Source organism: Schistocerca gregaria, chromosome 6, assembly GCF_023897955.1.
Source record: "Schistocerca gregaria isolate iqSchGreg1 chromosome 6, iqSchGreg1.2, whole genome shotgun sequence".
NCBI lineage: Eukaryota > Metazoa > Arthropoda > Insecta > Orthoptera > Acrididae > Schistocerca > Schistocerca gregaria.
Window position 1 is genome coordinate 563,405,676 of NC_064925.1, and position 25,210 is coordinate 563,430,885.

The 25,210-nt window shown below is 46.3% G+C and overlaps 1 protein-coding gene across 1 annotated transcript in view; it reads left to right on the forward strand.

The window, feature by feature from the left end:
- The window catches only part of LOC126278940 (protein dachsous), a 287,615-nt gene that overhangs the window by 226,081 nt on the left and 36,324 nt on the right, over positions 1–25,210 (forward strand). The window contains exons 20-21 of the mRNA XM_049979218.1: positions 9,535–9,849; positions 12,472–12,757. Coding sequence (XP_049835175.1) covers positions 9,535–9,849; positions 12,472–12,757 — 601 coding nt within the window. The remainder of the gene's footprint in view (positions 1–9,534; positions 9,850–12,471; positions 12,758–25,210) is intronic.

The window sequence follows — 25,210 nt, forward strand, 5'->3', positions numbered from 1 at the left end:
CATTTGAAAGTTCTTGTCTACGCAACCCCGGTACCAAATGTAGAGACTCTTCGTGATCGTATTGTGGACGGCTGTGATACAATACGCCATTCTCCAGGGCTGCACCAGCGCATCAGGGATTCCATGCGACGGAGGGTGGATGCATGTATCCTCGCTAACGCAGGACGTTTTGAACATTTCCTGTAACAAAGTCTTTGAAGTCACGCTGGTACGTTCTGTTGCTGTGTGTTTCCATTCCATGATTAATATGATTTGAAGAGAAGCAATAAATTGAGCTCCAACATGGAAAATTAGCGTTTCCGGACACGTGTCCACATAACATATTTTCTTTATTTGTGTGTGAGGAATGTTTCCTGAAAGTTTGGCCGTACCTTTTTGTAACACCCTGTATAAATGGATGGTCTCGCGGCGATATCACCGAATAAAATATTATCGGCCTTTAGGTCGCGTCAGATCGCTATACAGGGTTCACCTGAACTGCGCCGACAAAAATTCGGACGTTGTCGGTGGGTATTTTCTTAGTACGGTATTTTGATGTAACGATCCTACGGACTCCGGGTGACTCGTAACAGAATCGTTAATTAAGACTTGTTACGCACGTTTGTCTTTGTACCAGTATTGCACTCGAAACAAGTGTGCAACAGAGCAGTATCGAAGGTACGGACTGTCTGTCTTGTTTGGATACGAACTTGTTCCATTAACTCACACTTTTTTGCTGTCCTATTCACCTTTCGTCCTAGAACTTGTTCGATTGTGTTTTGCCCTTTTTCCCGGCAGTGTTAGTCGTATGTTAACAGTGAGACGGACCTGATGCTACTTTCGTTTATGCGCAACATTCGCCGTGCAGTACAATGTTCTGGTACCAGCGTCTTCTAGCTCGACTGAGTCGTGTTCGACCACATCGGTAAAAGCAGGAAATTTTTTTCCTGTTGCACGACAATGCACGGCCACATGTCAGTCAAAAAACCACGGAATCGATCACAAAACTCTGATGGACAACACTGAAACTCCCGCCTTACAGTGCTGACCTGGCTCCATGTGACTGTTATCTGTTTGGGAAACTGAAAGACTCTCTTCGTGGAACAAGGTTTGAAGATGATGATTCCCTTGTGCACGCTGCCAAACAGTGGCTCCAGCAGGTTGGTCCAGAATTTTACCGTGCGGGTATAGAGGCGCTGGTTCCAAGATGGCGTAAGGCAGTTGAGAGGGATAGAAATTATGTGGAGAAATGAAAATATTGTTTCTAAAGGATGTATCTACACACTGTAAAACTTTCAAACATGTAGAATAAAAGATGGATTTTTAAAAAAATAGTGTGCATTTCTTTTGGAGTGAACTTCGTGTTTACGAAGATACTCCGCATGTCGGATGTTGATTGGTAGTTGACGATGTGGAAAAATTGGAAGTCGGCATCTACCTGTTCCCCAGTTTCTACTTTTTGCAGGACGCCTTACTTGAATAAAGCAAGCTGCGTTTCACGCGAGTGGTGTTTCGAGAATTCGTGCAGATTCTGTAAGAGAACCTTGTTTCTCTCCAGGAATATTATAATATTTGAGCTTACGGCGTGACTTTGGGATCCCGTAGCAGACGGACGTCGGCAAGTTGACACAGCTGGTTAGGACCGAAATACCTTGACACTAGTCGGGGTTGCGCAGCCCTGAGTCTCGAAATGAAAACACTGCTCGATGTTCCGCGAACACTGCATAGGCTAGCACTGTCCAAACCTTTTCGTCGCCTAGCTGTTCGCTATACTGCTCCCTTTGGCTTGAAACCTGGAGCCCTTCGCATCCCTATTACTGCACGACAGCAAGAAGACGAGCCATTACATCTCTTCATCTAGAAGCGCGACCTGCGTTTCGCCTCCGGTTCTTCGCAGCTGGGAAAGACTCGCGGAACTTGGCGGTGCGCTCACACGGTAAAGTGTTTTCTTCGGACGAGGACGACAGCTACCCTCGGCCGACCACTGGCGTCGCCACCCGGCAGTTTGCCGGCTGGGGTGACGAAACCGGCTGAGCGTGAGCGGCGCGGCGCCTGCCTGCCTGCCTGCCGCAGATGGTATCTGCGGTGAGCGCGCGGGCCTCGCTGTGCCAGTTCCCCTCCCCTTCGATGTCTCCCTTATCGCGCGCGCCTTTTCAACATTTTTGATTTAAGATCCGCGAACGGCGCCCGTAATGGAGTTCCCTTGAACTATGCTTTTGCTTGTTCGTCATCAACCGGTGCAATAAAGTTGGAGCCGTGGTATTAAACGCTCGTAACTCAGCCGCCGGCTCGCGTTCTTCGGCGCGGCCGCTTTACGGCGGAAATTAAGCAGATACGATCCCGCGAGGCAGCGGCGAGAGCTCCCGCGCGTCTGACGCATTCCTGCTTCCCTCGTACAAAGAAACCAATGTTTGGGTTGCGACTTAACTGAGCCCGCGACGTCTCCCTCCGCCTTTAAGCTATGCACTCGGCTGCACATAAACTCCGGGCTTAATGAGGTATATGGACAGTACATCAGTAAAGACGCGTTGCGCACTGCGAAAACGCTATTTTAATTTCAGCATCGCATTAAGCTCGATTCCACAGGAGACTCTGCGGCTACTGAAACAATAACGCTGACACGTTCTCTGTAATATTTGTCGAGCAGGTGAATGTGGTCTGCAGTACACAGTCTAACCTGCATAGTAAAATTTGTTACACGAACGGTGTCCTATGTAGCTTTCGATTTCAGGCTGCCAACTAAAAGATAAGACCTTAAGTTACTGGCATTAATGTGGAAACTGTACAGTAAATTTATTCATATGCTCGTACTGGTAGAATGCTTGCAGTTAGTGCTGCAGCCATCACTTCGCCTCGCAGATTTTCTGAAGAGTTTTAAATTGCCTTTAAGCGCGCTAAAAGGTGGAACTGAATAAATTGTGACTTATCACATTTACGTAACAGGCAACATTGCAGTTTACCACCGTTATAGACACTGAAGAAAGTAAATTACGAATGCAGGGTGAACCATAACTCCAGCGATAAATTTTAAGAGATAGTTAACGCATATCTTCGGAGTGTTTTGGCATTAGGCATCCACGATCTCTGGCGGCTCTTTACAGAGTAATAATGTAATTACGATTTATTGGGTTTGTTGCTGCACTGGCCCTTTTTGCTGTTAAAATATCTTCACAACAATGTAGAAGCTTGTAATATGCAATAACCAAAACGTACACCACACAACACAGCATAATGCAACAACCCTCAGACGTGATGCGTTTGCTGTCAGTGTGGGAAGAACTCGGCGTAACGCCGTTGTCGTGCTGTTCCACTGCCTTCCCTCAACTTACACAAGCTTCGTACCTATCCATTCAGCTGTGTATCATTGTTTACGTACAACTGACACTGCCGAAAAAAAAGACAAAGATGGAACCGACCAGAACTGACTACAAGCTTGCGAAGATGGGTACTACTGTTTCGAAATAAAATACGATAACTGAAAGGAAACGGAAACATACTTGCACTGTTGTGCACTATTTTCAGTGCAATACGCATACAAAGATAGTTGGTCAACAAACGCAACGAAATGCAGCAACTATAAGGAGCTGCCAGAGACCATGGGCCCTTATATCAAGCTACACCGAAGCTAACCTGGACAACGTCTGATAGGTCCTCTGTGCAGTTTTGATTCGCCCTGTACAAGAAAACATTAAGCAGCACGTTACTCACTTGAATATTGCGTGTTTGTGGGAAAATCGTTTTATATCTCGTGTAAGAACTACAAAGCAGGACAGGTCGGAACACAACAGTGGCAGGATCGTGTTCTATTGAGACTGGTTTATCGTTCAACAATACCGGGTGTCCCAGAAATAGTGCGACAAACTCTGAGTGTATGTAGAGGGTACCCTTCAGGAACAATTCGAGGACAGGAACCCGTGTCCGTAAACGACATCTAGCGACCAGTGACACTACAAAATCTCGAAGTCATATGCGCGGGCGCTTGCCATTAGACCACCCCTTTGGCAGCAAACGTGACTTTGCAGATGATGGACCGTTGACGGAACGACTTTCAGTGTTGTTTGTTATTGAGTGGTCGCAACTGATTGCCGCAATCGAAGATGGAGAACATGGAGCTAAGTCCTGCGTAGAAAAGCCCCGTGTCCTATGAATGTGTTCCGGGAGAGGATGACGGCTTCGGACGTAGGTGTCCCCCCACAGTTTATTTTTCTCCTGGAACCCCCTAAAATCTAGAATGTTTTTCAGTGTACAGGAGAAAAATAAGCAGCAGAAAAAAACCATCTCCGAAACCATAGTAACAGAGTGTATCACTCACAGGAGACAAGGCCTGTCTGCGCAGCAGCCGCCTCCATCTTCTCCGCTCTCGATCGTAGCAACCAGTCGCGATAACTGAATAGCAAACAACATTGGGAGGCATTCTGTCCACGGTTCGTCAGCGTACAAAGTAGCGTTTGCTGCCGAAGGGGTTGCTTAGTGGCAGGCGCTGGCGTATATCACTCCGACGCTCAGTAGCGTCGTTGGATGACGTTTCCAGGCACGGGTTCCTATCGTCGATTTGTTCCTCATGTCACCTTCTACAGCCCGTCTAAGTTTGTCACACCATTTCTGACACACCCTGCATTGCTGTTTACATTGGTTGGAACCCACGATTGCCATACAAATAGGGAATTGAAGGGTTCAGGAGGGCTTACTCAACGCCATGTAGGATCTTGTCTGTTCCACGCGACTAGCGCCCGAGAGGACAGAAACCTTGTTCGCTCAGCCCTACAGGATCTTCCAGTCGCATCACGTCCATTGAGGCAGAAATGGGCCTGTTTGAGCAACCCAAGTATACACTTGGATAGTGCGACGACGGCTGGAACAGCAGTGGCTGTTACCCTGGCAACCACTGTCGCAGCTTCCGTTGGCCCGGCAGCAGAGAGAGATGCGCAGATAGTGGTCCCCCAATGGCAACAGTAGACACAGCGGTGGCACCACGTCATTTTTTCAGACGAGTCCCATTTCGGCGTGCAGCGTCACGATCAACGTATCCGAATACAGAGGATCCGAGGAGAACGAATGTTGCCAGATTCCATTCGTCATCAACGAAATCTCTATTTAAATACCAAATCATCACACGTAGGAACCAATTCTGGAAACAGCTGACGGCGCGCGAACATCACTTAATTCTCTTCTGGGAAACAGTTTCACGTCGCCGATTCTGTGTGCATGGGAAAAGAGATTTCCTTCACCGGGCGGTTGCAGTCAAAGCGTGTAAAGACCGGCGTGCCGGAGCTGGTCACCCAGGCGACGCTCGCCGCAGTAACTGTGCCACCGACGGATCTCCGGTTGCAGCTCCTCCGGAGAGCGGAGAGTAAGAGGCGGTAATTGGTCGTGGGAGGCGGCGAGGCGGTGTGTCGCCGCGGTCTGCCCGGCCTCGCAGCGGCCATAGCCGCGCCGCCTTTATTGCCTATAAGGCACCCGTAACGGACGTCTCGCTTCTCGCCTCAGATTAATGCTGACCACCTTAATGCAGAATACGCTGACGTTAATTACGCCCAGAGCTACGGCGTCACCGGACTCAACGACTCCGTAAAGCGCGCCGCGACGATTCCACCCGAGTGCAGTCCCGGACCTTTTCTGCATAAACCTACTCCCCCCCCTCTCCGTCCCAGAAACCAGCAATGAGCGAGGAAAGATATGAGAGGATAGGAAATGAGATGCTAATGCAAGCCCCTAGCAAACGGTTTTCCATGAGAGGAGAACGTAAGGTCAGGTCACGTTCTACGATCAATACTAACTTGCAGGACTTGCCTCAGATCAATTACGCAGTGCTCCCGATGCTATCTCGAGAACTGATCGGCTATGAAGGGAACGCGGAGCTGACCGCTAGAGTTTTGTAATCGGTATCTAAGACGCATGACGTCACTGCTGTGTTATAATATTGAAACAGTAATGAACACTGTCAAGGACTTTCCACGACTGAACTGTGTAAAATGATATGTTTGCTAATTACGTCTTTCTTATTACCGTCTGAACCAGATAGGGTATGATATGAGAGTAGAAATTTTCTCGGCAAATTTCACTGAGGAAAACTCAGATTATCAGCCGAGTGGCAGCGTCGTCTTGTATCAACGCTACATCGAGTTTTCTGTTCGTCGTATTCAGGCGAATAGGGGTAGGAAACTGACAGAAACGTTCATTCGAAATGCCACTGCCACTCGACAGACATTACGCGACGTGTTCATTGCAGAGTAATAGTTGTCTCCTAGCTGCACGTCGCACTGCCACTCGTCATCATGAGAGGTTAGCGACAGCGACGCACCTACCACTGTTTCGAAACCTCTGATGTAAGTCCTCAACAGGCTGCAGGAAACGAACTTTCATAATCGCCAACTTGCTTCGAATTATGGTTGAAGACGACTGGTGCAGCGGATTTCAACTACGTACGTCTGATCATCAGCTGACACGTTCTTTAGCAAGGGCCGAAGCATTCCCTTTTAGTGATGTCTGATGAATATTCTGCTGTTCTCCTCGTCTTTTCCTACTTCATACTGCTGTTATTAGGAGTATTCCAAGAAGTCATATATTGCCGAAAATCCTTATTCTGCTTCAAGTGCAGATGTTTAAAAGTCGTATGCGTTCCATAAGGTAACACCCAGATTTTTCCTTCCCGCCAAGGCGTCCTTCCCCATTCTGTGACTGATGCGTCACTTCCATCGTATCGCTTCAATTTTGCACTGTGACTTACCCCTCCATTAGGTGTTTCTATGAAATAATGGCTCTAGATAATAGTGTTATAAGTATAGCTATATGATGCAAACCGCTCTGAAAGGGTACTTGCCATTTCTATTATTAAGGTTTCTTCCATTTCCATTCGGTTATGGAGCGCAGGGAGAAACATTGCTCAAACGCTTTTGTGCGTACGTTAATTAATGCTATTTTGTGTTCGCTGGCTGTACGGTAGCTATACCTGATGACCACGACGCCAAAATTATTCCGGCTCATACAGAAGAGTACGTTCAATAGTTCTTCCCGTGTACCATCCGAACATTGAATAGGAAGGGGAGAAATTGGTACCAATCAGTTAGTTACTGACGCGTTATGATGTGGAATGTGTCAACAGAACCAACGTACGTACTGGGTGCCCTAGGACGATTGGTCAGCATTCGGGGATATGACAGAATCCAAGATTTGAGGCAAAAAAAAAAAACTTGATGTGGTCATTTGTCCTATTCCGAATGTTTTTGGAGATAGAACACATGGAATGTACATTGTTATTTATTTTCTGTGTTACTCATTACATTGTCAGACTAAAACATGTACAACAGTTAGTAAACATATCAACACGCGTAAGACGTTCACCTCTCAGCATTATCGTACACGTCACATTGCAGCTGTTGCACAACAGTGTGTTGCTATTACTGCAGAGGTTGTCGAACTAAACGTTCAGGAGACAAATGGCAACTAGGAGAACAGGTGTTCCACGCAGTGTGCTGAAAACTCCGTTCAAAGCTCTGCGGACAGGAAGTAGTGTCCAAAGCGCCGACGGTATTCTTCGACAGCAGCGGGGAGCACTCCCATAGCAAAGCAATGAAGGTACACCATATCTGCAGGTTATTCATTAGTGTAGATCTGTGGCACTTTAGCCAGCGCGTGAAGAAACACAGTTAGCCGATGCTTGTCTCTCACAAAGTGGCGAGCCGTCGGACTATTTCGGTCTCAACACAGCAAAGCCAAGTGCGCGTTCAGCAGGTGAGTACAATGGCAGGAAGGGAATCCTAGGTCGGGCGAGACTAAAACGTCAAAGAAGTTCGGTGGGAAAGAGACATACATACACGCCAGTAGCCCAAACAGAAATCGGAATGGGGCATGCGTCTGAATGAAATTTTTTTGTCCAAATAAGCGTTCCTATCATACAGGGTGACTGAAATGCCCCTACTTATGGGTTTTATGCAACCCGCAACGCCTTGAAATACCGCAAGCAACATATTCATAATCTCCTACTTTACATGCAGACTATTAGTCCTACAGAAAAAAGGACAGGGCGATTTTATAATAAATATAATGTAGTTGAATTTTGTGTGGGGATACGTTTTTGCTAGAGTGCGTAGTTCTCAATTATTCGAGAAAAACGTATAAAAGTGACCTTCAAAAGCGTTTTTATTGAGCAACTCGAAATCTGTGACCTTTAGCGAAAACATATCGCAGTACAAAACTTAACTACAAAAAGGTCCCGTTCATTTTTCTCTAGGACTAGCGAGCGAAAGAATATGAAAAATCTCGCGCGTGGTGTCTAAACGTGTTACAGGTTGCATACAACCCGTAGGTAGGGGCGACTGAATCACCGTGTGTACCTCAATATCGATCGTTCCTCCTGGGGCATCATGTAGAATACTTATCTACAATTAAGTAATATTTGTTTGCAGGTACATGTCTTTAGTCTTAGTGCACACCGAAATCATCGCACCACTGTAAATGCAGCGCCTCACTGGTAAAATAGAGGAGGGTTGCAACATTTTGCTTTGGCTACTGAAGCGGTAGCTTCGGTATTTCACCTCGAGTTCAAAGTGTACCAGGACTACAGATGTGTACTTAAATATCAGTTGTAGTTGTTGTGGTCTTCAGTCCAGAGACTGGTTTGATGCAGCTCTCCATGCTACTCTATCCTGTGCAAGCTTCTTCATCTCCCAGTACCTACCGCAACCTACATCCTTCTGAATCTGCTTGGTGTAATTCATCTCTGCCTCAGAACATGTCCTACCAACCGATCCCTTCTTCTGGTCAAGTTGTGCCACAAACTCCTCTTCTGCCCAGTTCTATTCAATACCTCCTCATTAGTTACGTGATCTACCGATCTAATCTTCAACATTCTTCTGTAGCACCACATTTCGAAAGCCTCTATCCTATTCTTGTCCAAACTATTTATCGTCCATGTTTCACTTCCATACATGGCTACACTCCATACAAATACTTTCAGAAACGACTTCCTGACACTTAAATCTATACTCGATGTTAACAAATTTCTCTTCTTCAGAAACGCTTTCCTTGCCATTGCCAGTCTACGTTTTATATCCTCTCTACTTCGACCATCATCAGTTATTTTGCTCCCCAAATAGCAAAACTCCTTTACTACTTTAAGTGTCTCATTTCCTAATCTAATTCCCTCAGCATCACCCGACTTAATTCGACTACATTCCATTATACTCGTTTTGCTTTTGTTGTTCGTGTTATATCCTTCTTTCAAGACACTGTCCATTCCGTGCAACTGCTCTTCCAAGTCCTTTGCTGTCTCTGCCAGAATTACAATGTCATCGGCAAACCTCATAGTTTTTATTTCTTCTCCATGGATTTTAATTCCTACTCCGAATTTTTATTTTGTTTCCTCCACTGCTTGCTCAATATACAGATTGAATAACATCGGGGAGAGGCTACAACCCTGTCTTACTCCCTTCCCAACCACCGCTTCCCTTTCATGCCCCTCGCCTCTTACAGCTGCCATCTGGTCTCTGTACAGATTGTAAACAGCCTTACATAGTTGTAGTCGGAGAGCGGACTCGAGTGCGGCGGCGTGCGCAGGTGTCGGCGGTGCGCGCGGACGGCCGCCGGCACAACATCGCGTTCAGCCTGGCGGCCGGCAACGAGGACGGCGCCTTCTCGGTGGACGCCGGGTCGGGCGTGGTGCGCGTGCGCGACCCGGCGGGGCTGGACGTGGAGGCGCGGTCCCCGGCGGAGCGCCGGCTGGTGGTGGCGGCGCGCTCCGAGGCTCACGCCGCCTACTGCCCGCTCGTCGTGGCGCTGCGCGACGCCAACGACAACGAGCCGCGCTTCACGCAGCCGCAGTACTGGGCCGCCGTCTGGGAGGGCAACTCCAAGGGCACCTTCGTCCTCCAGGTCAGCACGGGCCTCCACATTCTTACCACCTACACTCACACCTGGCGCAAAACCCAAAGTATTTGCCGCTTATATGTGTAAGTCAAAAATACAAGCACCTCGCTAATCAGGCTTACACAGAAATAAAAGAAGTCGAGTCATTCATCTATATGTCTCTCGGAGCTACACACCTGTGAAGACAAACAAAAACCGTTCTCGTACGATGAAAATGTGGCTTCGGAGGAGACTGATACGGGCCAGACGTAGGGAAAAAAGAAGAAAAATAAAAACATCGAGGACGTTCTGGAACATCTCAGTGAACAGTGAAAATCCGCACAACCTATCCAGAAAAGTAAAAAAAAAAAAAAAGCTTTGTTTTCACATATTGAGGCACAATATGATTTTTACAGATATGTTGCAAGGAGAAGTATTGGAAAAGAATACGAAAGGAGAAAATAGTCGAAGATGTGCTAGAAGTAACATAGTGCATCATTATCGAGAAATGATGAGAATAGCACAGAGTAGGGAAGAATGCTTGCAGCAACAAGACATAGCCTTCATAAGAAGAAGAAGAACAAAGCGTTATGATGATGATGATGATGATAATTATAATGATAATGATCATCATCATGAGCTATATGTCGAGAATACAAAACGAACACTCACAGTAGCAAACAATAAAGCACTTCTGCAATTTATTAACATGGACCACAGATTCTTGTATCGTCATGTATCGTCTGGAGTGTACGTAAGCGAAATGTGGACAGCAAATAATTCAGACAAAAAGAGAATACAAGACTTATCAATGTGGTCTTACGTGAGAAAGCTGAAGTTTACAGTAACATATCAAGTAAGTCATGATGGTCGAAGTAGAGAGGATATAAAATGTAAACTGCCAATGGCAAGGAAAGCGTTTCTGAAGAAGAGAAATTTGTTAACATCCAGTATAGATTTAAGTGTCAGGAAGTCGTTTCTGAAAGTATTTGTATGGAGTGTAGCCATGTATGGAAGTGAAACATGGACGAAAAATAGTTTGGACAAGAAGAGAATAGAAGCTCTCGAAATATGGTGCAACAGAAGAGTGCTGAAGATTAGATGGGTAGATCACATAACTAATGAGAAGGTATTGAATAGGATTGGGGAGGAGATTGTGGCACAACTTGACTACAAGAAGGGATCGGTTGGTAGGACATATTCTGAGGCATCAAGGGATCACCAATTTAGTACTGGAGGGCAGCGTGGAGGGTAAAAATCGTAGAGGGAGACCAAGAGATCAATACACTAAGCAGATTCAGAAGGATGTAGGTTGCGGTAGGTACTGGGAGATGAAACTTGCACAGGATAGAGTAGGATGGGAAGCTGCATCAAACCAGTCTCAGGACTGAAGACCAGAACAACAACAACAACACGTAAGTGATGAAGAAGCACACAATCGAATTGGGGTACAACATGACTAAAGGAAGTGGTAATTCGAAAGGACACATGATACTCATCAATGAATAGTCAGTTTCCTAACGGAGGTAACAGTGGTGACTCAGAACTGTACAGACACACCAACGCTTGGCTACGTTAAGCAGTTTGAAATGGATGTGGGTTGCAGTACCTATGCTGGCTTCAAGAGGCTTGCTCGAGATGCGGCGAGAGCTGCAACAGATCTTTCTTCGGACTGAAAAGAATAACAGAAGGAGCAGCAGCTGCCCATACGTCATAGGCTCTATAGGTCGAACAACGCACGTAACGTGAGTTGTCATAGTAAATCAGAGAACACAGACTAGGGAAATATTTTGGCATGTCATATGGTTCCTCAGTTTCGCCACTCACTGACCTAAATAGTCTAGACCTCTACGTGTAAAGGAGTAATGACAAATCACTAATTGTAAACAGATATAAAAGGTTAGTCCGAAACAGATTTTAAACTTTAATTTTTGTTCTGTTCCACTAGGCTTGCACTTGAAAATCTTTTATTTTATTTTTATTTATTTATTTATTTATTTTTGTACCGATGGGCAGTGTGTGGCAACAACTTGTAATGCCGGAAAATATGTTCCGTGAATGTGTCTAAAAGAAATGAAATGAATATGGCAATGGGTGGAATATAAGTAATGGGACGAGTGAATGGAAGAAGCCACCAAATGGTCAAGGCGCTGGTTCGGCCATAGGCACGTAAACAAGACAGACAACGTTGATAACCTTCCGGTACATCCTTCTTCCTTCCAGCCATCAGCCACCCTTCTCCAGTACCGTTCCGCATCTCCTTTCTCCCCTCGTGCCCTTCACTTGACACACCTGTATACCCCACCTGAATTGCAGCACGATGTCATCCAGGACGATGCATCCCTGTAGATCTACGTGTGTGAATGAATAAGGATTCGTGTACTTGTATACGAGTCAGCGCCACATTTGTTTGGTTAGTTCTTACCTTTGCCTGTTCCGTCACACATAACAAGTAGTGTGATACTCTATATTGATGTGGAGACTGGAAGGAGTTTGTTGGTGATCAGTTCTGATTTATTGGTCTGTCCAATTATAATTATCACAGACCTTTTAACTGAATCGATGTGACAGGTGATGAGGATTGTAGTAACCTGTGTAACCGCTGGCTCCGGTCGCGAGCAGATGCTGACGCCCACTTCTGACCGGCAGGTCTCGGCGACGGACGCGGACAGCGGCGCCAACGGGCAGCTGCAGTACCACATCGCCGACGGCAACCACGACAACGCGTTCGTCATCGAGCCGGCCTTCTCGGGCGTCGTCAAAACGAACATCGTGCTGGACCGCGAGATCCGCGACGCCTACCGGCTGACGGTGATCGCGACGGACGGCGGCTCTCCGCAGCTCACCGGCACCGCCACCATCCGCGTCGCCGTCGTCGACGTCAACGACAACCAGCCCACCTTCCCGCCGCACAGCGTCATCACCGTCAGCGAAGGTGAGCCCGTCAACTCGCGTGTGCACTGGCCCACCACTAGAACCAGCTCGGAATGCAAGGTTCATTAGGAAAACAACCCCCTAGCCTACGGCTAAAACCATTTGTTGGCGATGTCCTTTCTTCGAGAGTCCTAGTCGAGCAATATACGCAGGAGGGCTTCTGTAACATTTGGAAAGCACCAGAGAGGATCTGGCGGATTCAAAGCTGTGAAGGTAGGTCGGAAGTAGCGCTCGGGTAGCTCCTTCGCTTAGACCATCGTCAGAGAAACACAGTCGCCATACAGTTTAAATCCGTAAGGAAGTTCTAAAACAGCCGAGAGGAATCTTTATCCTGGAATCTTTCAAGAATTCATTTATGCCACTGACACATTTGTATAATGCTGTAATAGAAAAAACAGCGTGGAAGAAATAACATAAAAATCGTACATAATGCTTACGAAATATCAAACGTAGTATGTGAGAGCAGTGAAGACTTGTTAGCAGTTAGAGCACACTTGGCCGCTTGAATAGACATCGATAGAAGCGAAAGTAGCGTCGGGAATGATTAGGGAAGTACTGGTAGGACACTCCTCTCCTTCGTAACAGGCGTTTAGGAGAAATACTCGTAACGTTTCTGTCAGCCGAGATATTGAAGAGAGAACGGGTTTCTCTCGAACGCCATACTTTTTACGTTTTGTGAAGGTGGGCCCCGACATATCTAAATTTACTTTTTTTTAACTCCATAGTTCACCGCTAAGAGTTGCCAATAAATATTTCTGTAATACAACTAATTTCAGTCCTCAGACCGTCATCAGGTGTTAATACCTGATGATAGTCCGAGGGCTGAATGTGTTTGTAATATAAAACTACTCATTAGCGGCTGTTGACAGTGAACTAGATTTTCAAATAATTACACTTCTTAACGGTATTTCAAAACTCTTGAATTTAGTAGTACAGTGACATAATGTTGTTACTGTTGGCGCTGGAACTATTACAAAATACTCTGAGAGATAGGACGAAATTTAGACTCGAGATGCCCGGAATCCGTTCTTCCTCTGCGAACACCTTCGCCCTTCTTATTCCATACAACTACGGGGTCTCGCGTGAGAGGCCTGTTTAGCTTCACGAGTTGCAAACTCATTTAAATGCCACCTAAGTGAAACGATAGTGAACACCTAAGTGAAACGATAGTGAAGAGCTACTAATTTAAACGGGACTGCATTTGAGATGCCTTCAGTCTACAGCAGATCGAATGTAGCCTTCGTCGTAAGCGATAATGTGACATCTTCCTCAAGGCTTCGTATCTACCTTCCTCTACAAAATCATCGCTCGCCGTTTGGAGGGTTATCGGACCCTTCCTCTGTGTCAATTTTAACTGACTTCCCTGTTTCATTCACAGTTTTACTGTAATTTTGAACGAACACTGTGCGAATCGGCTTCGCCACTTCCGGGCTCCTTTATTGCCCCGTTTCCAGCACATCTTCCGAGGTAGAGAACCTTGAAGTGGCGCAAAGACAGCGAGAAAAACAAAAAGACCGTTACATGTGGGTGACAATAACGAGGCGTGAAAAAGGCGTAAAATAGCTCCGCACAACAGAAAAAGGCGCTTCCACCACCCGATAAATGTCTCCTCCGGAGATGTACGCCGAGTTCAGGACGAAAGCAAAAAGAGGAGGAGAAGCGAAAGTCGAATTGGCTGTGTGAGTTAGTTCGCCGAGCCGGCTCGCTCGCTCCCCTCACTCATTCACTCTCCGCGTGCGGCGGCGGCGGCGGCGCAACGCAATAAATACGTGCTTCGTTTGTCGTCGACGTACGCGGGATTACGGCGAAGCTCGGGACTGGAGCGTTACGGCCGCCCGCCGCCAGCGGCTGGCTGCGACCATCGACACGGCGTTCGCAGCCCGCGGCTCGGTTTATTTGCGGCCGCCGCCCGCGCCTCAATCCCAGCCGCGCACCTGACCCCGGGCAGTGTTCAGCTTGTTAACAACACTGACTCTTCAGCTATTATTTCAACATTTTCAACACTGCTCAAATCTACCTTCAGAATGAGAAATATTCGCCATGAGCTGCGATGCGCTTGCACCTGCGGTCCGCAACAACTGCACGGCGTTCGAGGAAATCTAATGCGAGATCCTTGTACGAGCGATTGTCTCGTTCCGGCGTTTTGAGTCCTTATCCAGCAGACATCGTAAGAGGCGTAGAACGAATTCACAGACGATCTGCTAGGTTTGTAATGGGTCGATATAGCCCGCACTAAAGTGTTACAGAAATACTCTGTGAACATAAATGGAAATTCTTGAGAGAGACACGATATGGTTCTCCTAAAAGCCTGTTCTCTAATTTACGGGTATAACTAAAGGAAATAAATTCCCTGGAACGAAATGACCGTGTGGCATTAATGATTGGGGATGTTCGACAGCCAGGGGCAAGACTTCTGTTTGATGAGAATTTGGCGACTTTCGCGTCGATGAAATGAGAGAAAACGATTAGGACGATACAGACACCTAGTTCGCCAGTGATGAAAATCCCCGACCAGGTGAGCAATCGAAACAGAACCTCACTACTAGGGGGAGCGGTATTTTTACGTCGGGCCTTCTTACAACCCCCTTCCAGTTTATCCTTACCCTCTTCAATTATGCTTTCATCGGCGAACTTACTTGCTATCATTCTTTTTTCCCTGCGAAATGCTCTTAGTGTCAATTATTTTAGCACCTTGTTAAAGTCCATGTTTTTAAAAATGTATTTTAATAAATAATAATATACTTCTTCGTGAGGCAGTTTAATAGTCTCCTTCTTTATCATAAAAAAATGAAAATTATTTTTTCTTGTGAAAAATAAATTAAAATGTTCTTAAGTGAAAGATGATGGAAAAATATGTTGTATCGACCGGTAAGGATAATTACGTGACGTAAAAAGAAATTATTAGCGGTGATTAAGGACATTAAAAAAATAAAGACATGAACTTAGACAGAACTGCTTCCTAATAGTAGAGCTTCTGTACTTCGTCACAACACGTTCCATATGATTGTTGAGCTTTTCACCTGATTGTTATTTTTAGGAAATCTGTGTACCATAAAGCTAGGCTAATTTGCCCCTTGGGAGGTAGCTTTGCTCCAGCTCTGAAATAAGATTTAATCCTGCCTAACACCTATTCTAATAAACATTTTGGAAGTATTTTCATTCTGTCCAACAATTGGCAGTTTCTACTAGCTCATCTATATGAGTTATTTTGCCCTCTCTACTTGTAATTTTCTGTCAAACAAATCTGAGCTACTGTATTTTCGAGGTAATTTTTCCTGAAGAAAAAGTGGTATTTTGCTATCAGTAAACTACTTAAACATAAGGCCAATGACATTCTTTTTTGTGTAGAAATATTGTCTAAATCGTACCCAGAAACTTTTAATCAACACGTTACCTATCAATCTACGATTGAAAGCAGCCCTGAAGGTTATTTTCTGGGAAAAAAGGGGCAACTCTGCACCACTGACAAAGTGGATCAAAGAGCTCCATTCTATTTCCCTGTCTTTGTTTTAGAGCTGTTCAGCCTGAAACGAATTTAATTACATTTGAAACGGGTACTACTGAGAGTAATGGTGTTATAGTATGGTACGAGTGTAAACAGAAGCTAGGACGTCGCAAGTAAGCAGTTTACAGCACTGGAAATCTGAAAGGATGCCTGGAATCCGTAAGAAATCCTGGACAAGTTACTATAATCAGCCACAATGGTCAAGAATCTAAGAGTACCTGCATCGGTTCGATTTAAACAGAAAAATTACATAAATCTAACGCTGGAGAAGGCAGAACACAGATTAAGGTTTATTTGAAGAGTGGTATGGACTCCAATGAAGGACGCCACTGATGAACACATGCTTGAAATACCACAAGGTGCTTCTAAACCAGTGCCAGGTACTAGTAAACAACATACGAAGAGAAAATCCCCTATAGTGCTTGATTGTTCTAGTTATGAAAACATATTAGAAGAACGAATTCTTGATGAAATTTGGGGCGAAGATTGGGAATCATACAGAAGAAGTGAGATTGAAGTCTTAGCAGCATCTACTGAGAATGAAAGGAGCCTGTCAAAACTAGAGGAAAAACTGAAACCAATCAGCAAGGAGATTGGTGTTTTTATGGTTACACGTTATGAAAATAAACATCCTGGTGTTATTGAAAGTTTTATTGAATATGATGTAGCCCTAAATACCATCATACTATCTCCTCATAACTGGGAATGTTCTGTAAATAAATAATACTTTTTCACAAATGAGATGATATGATTGAAGATCAAAAAACTTTTACATATTTCTCTGGTTACCAAACTCCTTAGATCTTCCTCATCAGTCCTCTGGCATTCACAAGCGAGTGAGGTGGGGGCAGTGGTCACACAGCGGACTCACATTCAGGACAAATTGGTTCAAAACCCTGTCCGACCATCCTCATTTAGGTTTTCCGTGATTTACCTAAGTCGCTTAAGGCCAGGATGGTTTCTTTGAGAGGGTACGGCCGTTTTTCTTTCCTATGTTTTCTCACGCTCTGCGTGTGGCTGGTATCTAAGCAGCCTTAAGCCATAATTTTCCATTCTTCCTTTTTACATCAACTGCAAAATGATTGCTGTATACTCTTCCACGCACAACGTTCTTCATCTATACACATGCATGTTATTCCTGAACGTTTTGTAAACCCAGTCACCCAACTTCGAATACGTTGTCGAAGTAAGATTCTCCTTACTCCTCTGCAGAAGCGCAAATTCCTCTTCTCTCTCTCTCTCTGCATCTTATGTCCTTTCTACAGTGGCTAGCGTCAGTTATTCTGTTGCCCAGATAGCAGAATTCAGCCAGTCATTGTGCTAGATGGACACTGGAGGAAGCAGCACGTCTGTTAACTCGCCTTGGAATCTTTCAGAGTAAGTCTACCTGCAGTGGGAATTAGCGTTCGTTGACCATTCCTCTGGCTTACTTGCACTTACTAAACAAAACGCCCGTCTCCTCCTTACGTCTTTTGTATCTCTTGCTTTAATCCACCTCAAGAACTTCTCGAACTAGGATTTTACTAGCGGACTCCTCATTGGTGTCCACCCCTGTGTTACAATAGATCTTAGTTTGTGTTCTACCGTGCACGCCGTTAGATTTATGTAACTGTTCAGTTTAAATCGAACCGATGCAGATTCTCTTAGATTTTTGAGCATTGTGGCTGATTGCAGTAACTGGTCAATGATGCCGAGTTTGTCGACTTGGTATGCGCATTGCATTAAGACGTATCAGCCGAGACACAAGGCTTAGTCAACTACGTGTTATTGATTTTTTATATTTTGGACAACACGTTTCGCCGGCCGCGGTGGCCGAGCGGTTCTAGGCGCTTCATTCCGGAACTGCGTGACTGCTACGGTCGCAGGTTGGAATCCTGCGTCGGGCATGAATGTGTGTTATGTCCTTAGGTTAGTTAGGTTTAAGTAGTTCTACGTCTAGGGGACTGATGACCTCATATGTTAAGTCCTATAGTGCTCAGAGCCATTTGAGCCATTTTGAGCCAACACGTTTCTGTTCCTGAGTTACTGGAGTTTCGTGCTTCTTGATTCAGAGACGTTGAGCACGTCATGTCTGTTTTTATTTGATCTATTTTTTATGGAATGTGTGTTCTGGTTCGATGAGTAATCCTGTAAGTGGGTTGTACTTGTTTCGTTCTACATACAGAACCTATCACTAGTAATTATACGACATTACCGACAATATAAGGTGACATTACATGTTGATGTTGATGGTTGTGTCTTATCGTAAAATCCAGACTAATGATATCATAGAACCATACAACCAAATGTTTGTGTGATAATGCCCAAGGGGTACGGGGGGTTGGGGGAGGGGTTGTTGTTCAAATGACTTCAGAATTATTTTGTATTACCATTGAGTACCTTTAGGGTACGTCCTGTCCCTAAAACACACACACACACACACACACACACACACACACAGGCAGCCAACCAGAACGCTGCAAGACGTTTAGGGCCGTGCCCGCCCGTGATGCGTCTCAGTTTGACGTGACGTTTACGGGGCAGTAAACTGAGGTCGCTACGTCGGTAAGAAGCTCGGCCGCGTCTGACAGTGTAGTTGCGCTGAATTGTTCGCCGGAGGAAGAGGGGGGGGGGGGGGGGGTTACGTGGAGGTGGCCGAGGGCGGCCGCCAATCTAAACGCCGAGTGCAGACGGCCGATATTTACTGGCGCGCAAGGAAAAACACGCGCGCGCGGCCCTCTCTCTATAGGTTTGCCTCTCCCCGGCGCGGCACGCCGGTGGCGCCTCTCGCTGCGTAACACAATACCAGGAAATGTTTCGCATACGGCTGTTAGTTTTTGAGTGATAGGAGTAAACAGTTTATGGCGGCCGTTCGCACAGAGTCCTGGCGGCCACCTCGCTCTCTCCCATTGTCAGAGCAGGCGAGGCCCGCCGTAAATTTCCTCACGAGTCCGTCCGTGCGAAATTATTTATCTGCGCGGCACACCGTCGATGCTTTTCAGCTGCGTCTCGGTCATCAGGTTGTGTTACTCGAGGCGACTTTGCCCCCTCTTTGTTAGACAGTGTCGGACAAAGCGCTTTGTGTGATGGAGTCGGGTACGCAAATGAATATTTAGACATTCTAGCGAACGTCTGTGTGACGCACACCGACACCGAGGTCGTAACAAGTTAACCTTCCAGACGGTACGACACAGATACAAGGCATCGCTACGACTTTGTACTTGTTGGAAACGCGCTGGTGCTTGAGTCTGATGTTAAGGAATCTGTTTTGCCCTATGCCTGTGGTCATAGCAAGTAAAAAAAAAAATGGGTCTGAGCACTATGGGACTTAACTTCGAAGGTCATCAGACCCCTAAAACTTAGGACTACTTAAACCTAACTAACCTAAGGACACCACACACATCCATGCCCGTGGCAGGATTCGAACCTGCGACCGTAGCAGTCGCGCGGTTCCGGACTGAAGCTCAACATTAATCTGCCTGTGCGATTAAAAAGTGGGTTGAGAACACTGAGGAGACGGCGTGAACGACAAACAAGAAAACTGGGAGACCAAAGACTGTGCGCAGACGTGAAAACTTCGAACGAGAAGTCCTCGTCGCTCAGCTCGCTGCCACAGCGCTACACTTAGGATTTCAAACAGGACGGTAAGAAAAATTTTACGCCAAGATTTGCACGTTCACTCCACAAAATCTGAATAGTTCAGGCCCTTAAGGAAAAAAATTACGTGAGCCGAAGCCGGTTATGCATAGAATTTTTGGACACGGTTAATCAAGACGAGTACTTTGTAAACCGTTTGTGGATGAATCATGAGACTCACTTCCATCTCCCCGGTTATGTGAACAGACTGAACTTCCGATTCTGAAGTGACGTTAATCCTAGAGAGCTGCATCAGCAACCACTGCATTCCGCAAAAGTTACTGTGTGGTGCGCCTTGTCTTCGTTACGGATTATAGGACGACGCTTTTTTGAAACGGCCTTGGCAGTGGTTAAACAGTGACTTTGAAGAGATACGCAGACATGTTGGAAAACTGTTTTACTCCACAACTTGCACACTAGGAAGTGAACAATGAGACGTTTTTCCAGCAGGACGGGGCAACCTTCCACATTGCTCGAATAAGCATGAATATTGTCAGTGGTTTGTTTCCAAATCATACGATCTCCCGAAATACGGATATTGCATAGCCCTCTCTTTCACCGGACCTCACAACACGTGACTTTTTCTTATGGGGTAGTCCGAGAAGCAAAGTTTACCAAGACAACCCTCCTCGAACAATTGAAGCCATGAAAGAGCGGATCCGACAAAAAGTTGTTCAGATCCCACTGGCAGTGCTGCTCAGTGCGATGAGTCACCTCAAGGTCCGGCTGGAGGAACGTGTGCGTCAGAACGGACGCCATCTTAACGGAGTTATCTTAAAAAATTTACCGATGTCTTACTATTGCAGAAAATGCTTTTTCATTTATTTTTAGATTATGAAATAAAAAAATTTTAACGTTTACTTAACAGCCTTTGAAAATGGCTCTTTATGATGCTTCGCACTGTATCTTCATGTTAGGTTAAAACGGATTGTGATTTATCTCGTTAAATGTACTGATAAACAGAATTGTGACCGTACAAATGCTTGGTCAAAGAACGATGGCATTGGTATGTGGTAGTTAGAAATTCAAACTGTGCGTATTTGACCTTTAGGAGGCACCAATTTGTCATCAAAGGCGAAATTAATCGCGACCGTTTCTTGCTGTAGAAACAGAAATACATTTCTGAAAGAAGTATAGATTCGTCGTCCATTTCGCTGCCTTCTCAACAGCTGCAGCACGTCAGTTGCAAACCGTACGAGTATGAGACAGCGGTGGTTACGTGTGCGATGTGACGCGACGACAAAGCACTGCATAGGGTGCAGGTAATTACCAGATGCCAGCGAAAGGCCAAGTGAGCGGACGCAAGCAAAGGGCGTTCGGTATGGGCAGGCGGACACCCGGAAAGTGACGTCAGCGCCCAGCGTGGTTCGGCCGCGTAAATGCGACTGCCGGTGTTTGCGGGCAGCCGTGAGCGGGGGGGGTGGGGGGGGGGGGGGGGGGGCGACCGCATCGCGACCGTTACCGTCCGTCAGGTGCGGAATTAAGACGGACGTCTGCTCGCCTGGCTGACTCTCACGGACTCGGGTCCACTTGTCGCTTGACGTCGCCAACGCGCCTGACGAGTAAGCCGCCATATTCAGATGGCAAAGCAGCATGCTCCTAAGCTTTGTGTCAACCGCTCTTTATCGCTCCTGCTAATCCGAAATCATCCTTTGTCTTTGAAAGACGCGTCAACAAAGGTTTTCCTGGCAGGTTGAAACTGTCGGACTGGAGGTCGAACCACGAGCTAACACTTGGGGAGAAGTGCTCTGAGAGAGCCGAGCACGTGCGATTCACGGATACATTTTGCCAGTGCTTCTCCTCTGCGGTTTTACTCTTTCAGGACGTTCCAAACGAAAGTACATTCCGTAGCAGCTTGAGAAATTTATTCTCAACACAGGTAGAGTTAAAACGTCTTAGCAGATGGCCTGGGTCTCGAACCCAAAACCGTACCTTCTTCCGGTTATGCTCTTACCAACTAAGCTATCCAGCCACGACTCACGACTTCTCTTACTAGCTTTATTTCTGACAGTACCTGTCGCCTATTTTCCAAGTTTCAGAAAAGCTCCGCTACGTATGTAGCGGGACCTACTTACGTTACGAGGGCTCAGCAGGGTAAAATAATATGTCTTCTGGTCCTACAGAAATCTCTACCACTTTATTCTTCAAACTGCAGACGTCCTTACGTTGCTCGAGCCTACATCTGTGAGAAGCCAAGGACTTGAGTACAGCCAACAGATTTATAGCAGTACTCAGATACATTGACCTTTTCAACAAAAGCATCAAACAACTGACTCTCTCTTCCACCCAACTGGCACTCCTTTTTCTATATAACATTATTAACATTTATTTTACGAAGGTCTCTGCTTGTAGTATTCGTTGGAACGACGTACGGCGTTGGCATGTCTCTGCTGCAACTGTGTTGACGACAGAGCGTCTGCCGCTGCATCCAAAACACCGCACCCAACGAGTACCTCAAAAAGAAATGACACCGTACAAGCAGAACCTTTATCTATTAGACGTTACACAAATAAAACATTGATTAACCACATGTAAATCTAATGTAGTGGTGATCCGTAATACTTCAGATTTACAGTATAGAACGTTTGTTCGCCGCGCGGAATTAGCCGAGCGGTCTAGGGCGCTGCAGTCATGGACTGTGCGGCTGCTACCGGCGGAGGTTCGAGTCCTCCTTCCGGTATGGATTTGTGTGTTTGTCCTTAGGATAATTTAGGTTAAGTAGTGTGTAAGCTTAGGGACTGATGAACTTAGCAGTTAAGTCCCATAAGATTTCACACACACAGAACGTTTGTTCATTCATATTCAGTGCCGAGAGTACAGAAATTTTAAATCAAAGATATGCCTAGAAATCTTCCCATACTAAAACTCCGAAATCTCTATGCACTCACAACATACGCTGAAGAAAGGATATTGCGCAGAAATGGCTTCCAGTAACAAATTGAAGTTTCGGTCCGGCACGTAGTTTTATCTGGCACTATGGTTAAGAACATAGTATACTCCATCACAGACTGGAAGATTCATTCTGGGAGCCATTTTTCCGCCGTATCATTTCTCGGAGGATGACAGTCCTGGAAGGTACAAAGGAGACTTCTGTGTACGATGTATTAGCAAGAGTAACAGAAAACCTGGTAGAAGTGAATATATGAGTACGGGTCGTGAGTAATACCTGCGCAGCTCAACTGATAACAGCACTGTCCGGAGAGGGTTCCGGCACGCAGTTTCAGTGTGTGAGGAAATTTCAAACAGTGCACACCGCTGTAGCGAGAAAGTTGGATTTTTTTCAAACTCTCGCACGGGCCCCAACTGCTTGATATGTTTGGAAGAGACTGCCTACACTATGTTTGTCCGAGCTCTTGTGGAGTATTTCTGCGTGGTGTGAGATCCACATTATCAAATAGGACTGACGGAGGATATCGAAAAAAATCAAACAAGTGCTGCTTTTTTGTGTTATTGTGAAATAGGGGAAAGAATGCCACGGATATGATCGTGGGTGGGGCCGGAATCATTAAAACAAAGGCGTTTTTCGTTAGGGCAGATATTTTGACTAAATTTCAGTCACGAACTCTCTCTTCCGAATGCGAAAATATTTTATTGGCGCGTTCGTACATAAGAGAGAAATGATGATTGTAATGAAGTAAGACAAATCAGAGCTTTCACGGAAAAATGAGAGTGCTCGCTTATCCCGCGCAGTGTTCGAGAGTGGATTGGTAGAGAAATAGCGTGAAGGTTGTTCGATGTACCATCTGCCAGACACTTCATTCTGAACTGAAGAGTTGTCATGCAGACGTAGTTGTACAAATGCACAGGTACAGTTACCTCCATACAGATTATATTGGTGAGAAATACCACGTCCTCGATACCATACAATAGCTCTTCAGTTCAGTTCTCTAGTGTCCTTCATTACGTTCCTCTCATACTTGACCCGGAACTTCAAAGAAAAAAATTATTTCTGTTTAAGCTTCGTTTTTGTATCTGCGTCACTTCGCGCGGCGCATTTTCCAGTTGTTCATATCATCTCACAGTTCTTTGTTGTATTTTTTTCTTTTTTTCGCAACATCGCATTGCGTTACTGTTTCCGTAAAGTTGTTTCAAACTGAGAAAATTTAAGAGTATGTACGCGCTAATTTCATTTTCCTTGCAGTGAACAGCAGTTAGTAGCTACGCAGTGCAGCCTTTAGGTTTGTTAGCAGATGAGCAGCTGCGGCCTCTTCGGATGATTCGGCGCGTTACCAGCTCCGTAGCGTCTGCGTCGGCGTGCGTCTGCGTCGCGAGGCAGGCGTGGCGTTCTTTGTGTTTGCTCGTAAAACCCGGCCCGGCGCCTGAGCCTCATAAGTTGCCGATATGTTTCGAGCTAAACAGCAGGTGGAGATGATCGCTTATTATATACGGCGCTTTCGCCAGGAGATCACTGCTAATTAGCCACTCGGGAAAAACTTTTGCCCGCGGAAACCGAGTCTGTCGGCACGAAAAACTAGTCCGGCAGCACGGACGTAGGCCCGTCCTGCAGCGTACGGCCGCGGGAACCGGACAGGCGAGAGATCTCGCCGCCGTGGGAGTCGCGCGACCCATTCGTTAGAGAGCGTAGAGGGCGCGGGCGCCGCCGCCGCCGCCGCCGCCAGACGACGCTCCGCGGCAGCTGTGCGCTCCTCGCTCCCCCGGCGCACCACATTACACGCCGTAAATCCTTGCATGAGGTACTTACCTGTCCGGTAACTATTTCGGGTAAGTGGTCGGTTTCTGCTTTACTTTTACGCACGCGAGCCCATCGTGCGCCGGTCGCTTTTTGTTGCCGCCGCCTCCTGCGAGAAGCTCTGCGAACAGTCGTTCCAGCTACTTGTCGGCCCTTACTCGCCAGCCGACCCACCGACACGTGCGACGTCGGCTCGGTGGGCAGCTGCGACACCTTCCGGCGCGCAGCGACTGCTCACCGTGAGACATTACTGGCGCTGGTGCCACCAACTAGAGGGGAAAGAGAGAAAGTGATCTGGCGGACAGGGTGGGCAACCACCTGCGGTCGTTTGCTGACAGTGTTTTCGTCTACGGTAATGTATCGAAGGTGGGTGACCGTAGGAAAAAAATTTTGTGTTCTGCCTTACGGCAGGTCTTGCCACGGAGGAAGCCTCGTCAGAGAGGTGCACCACATGAGCGTCTAGGGAAGTCATTCCAGTGGTGGTTTCCCGTTGCCTTCCACTGGTGATGATAAAATTATTATGAGGACAACACGACACCCAGTCCCTGAGCGGAGAAAATCTCCGACCCAGATCGGAATCGAACCCGGAGCCCTTGGCGTGACAGACCGCCGCTCTGACCACTTAGCTATCGGCGCGGACTGAC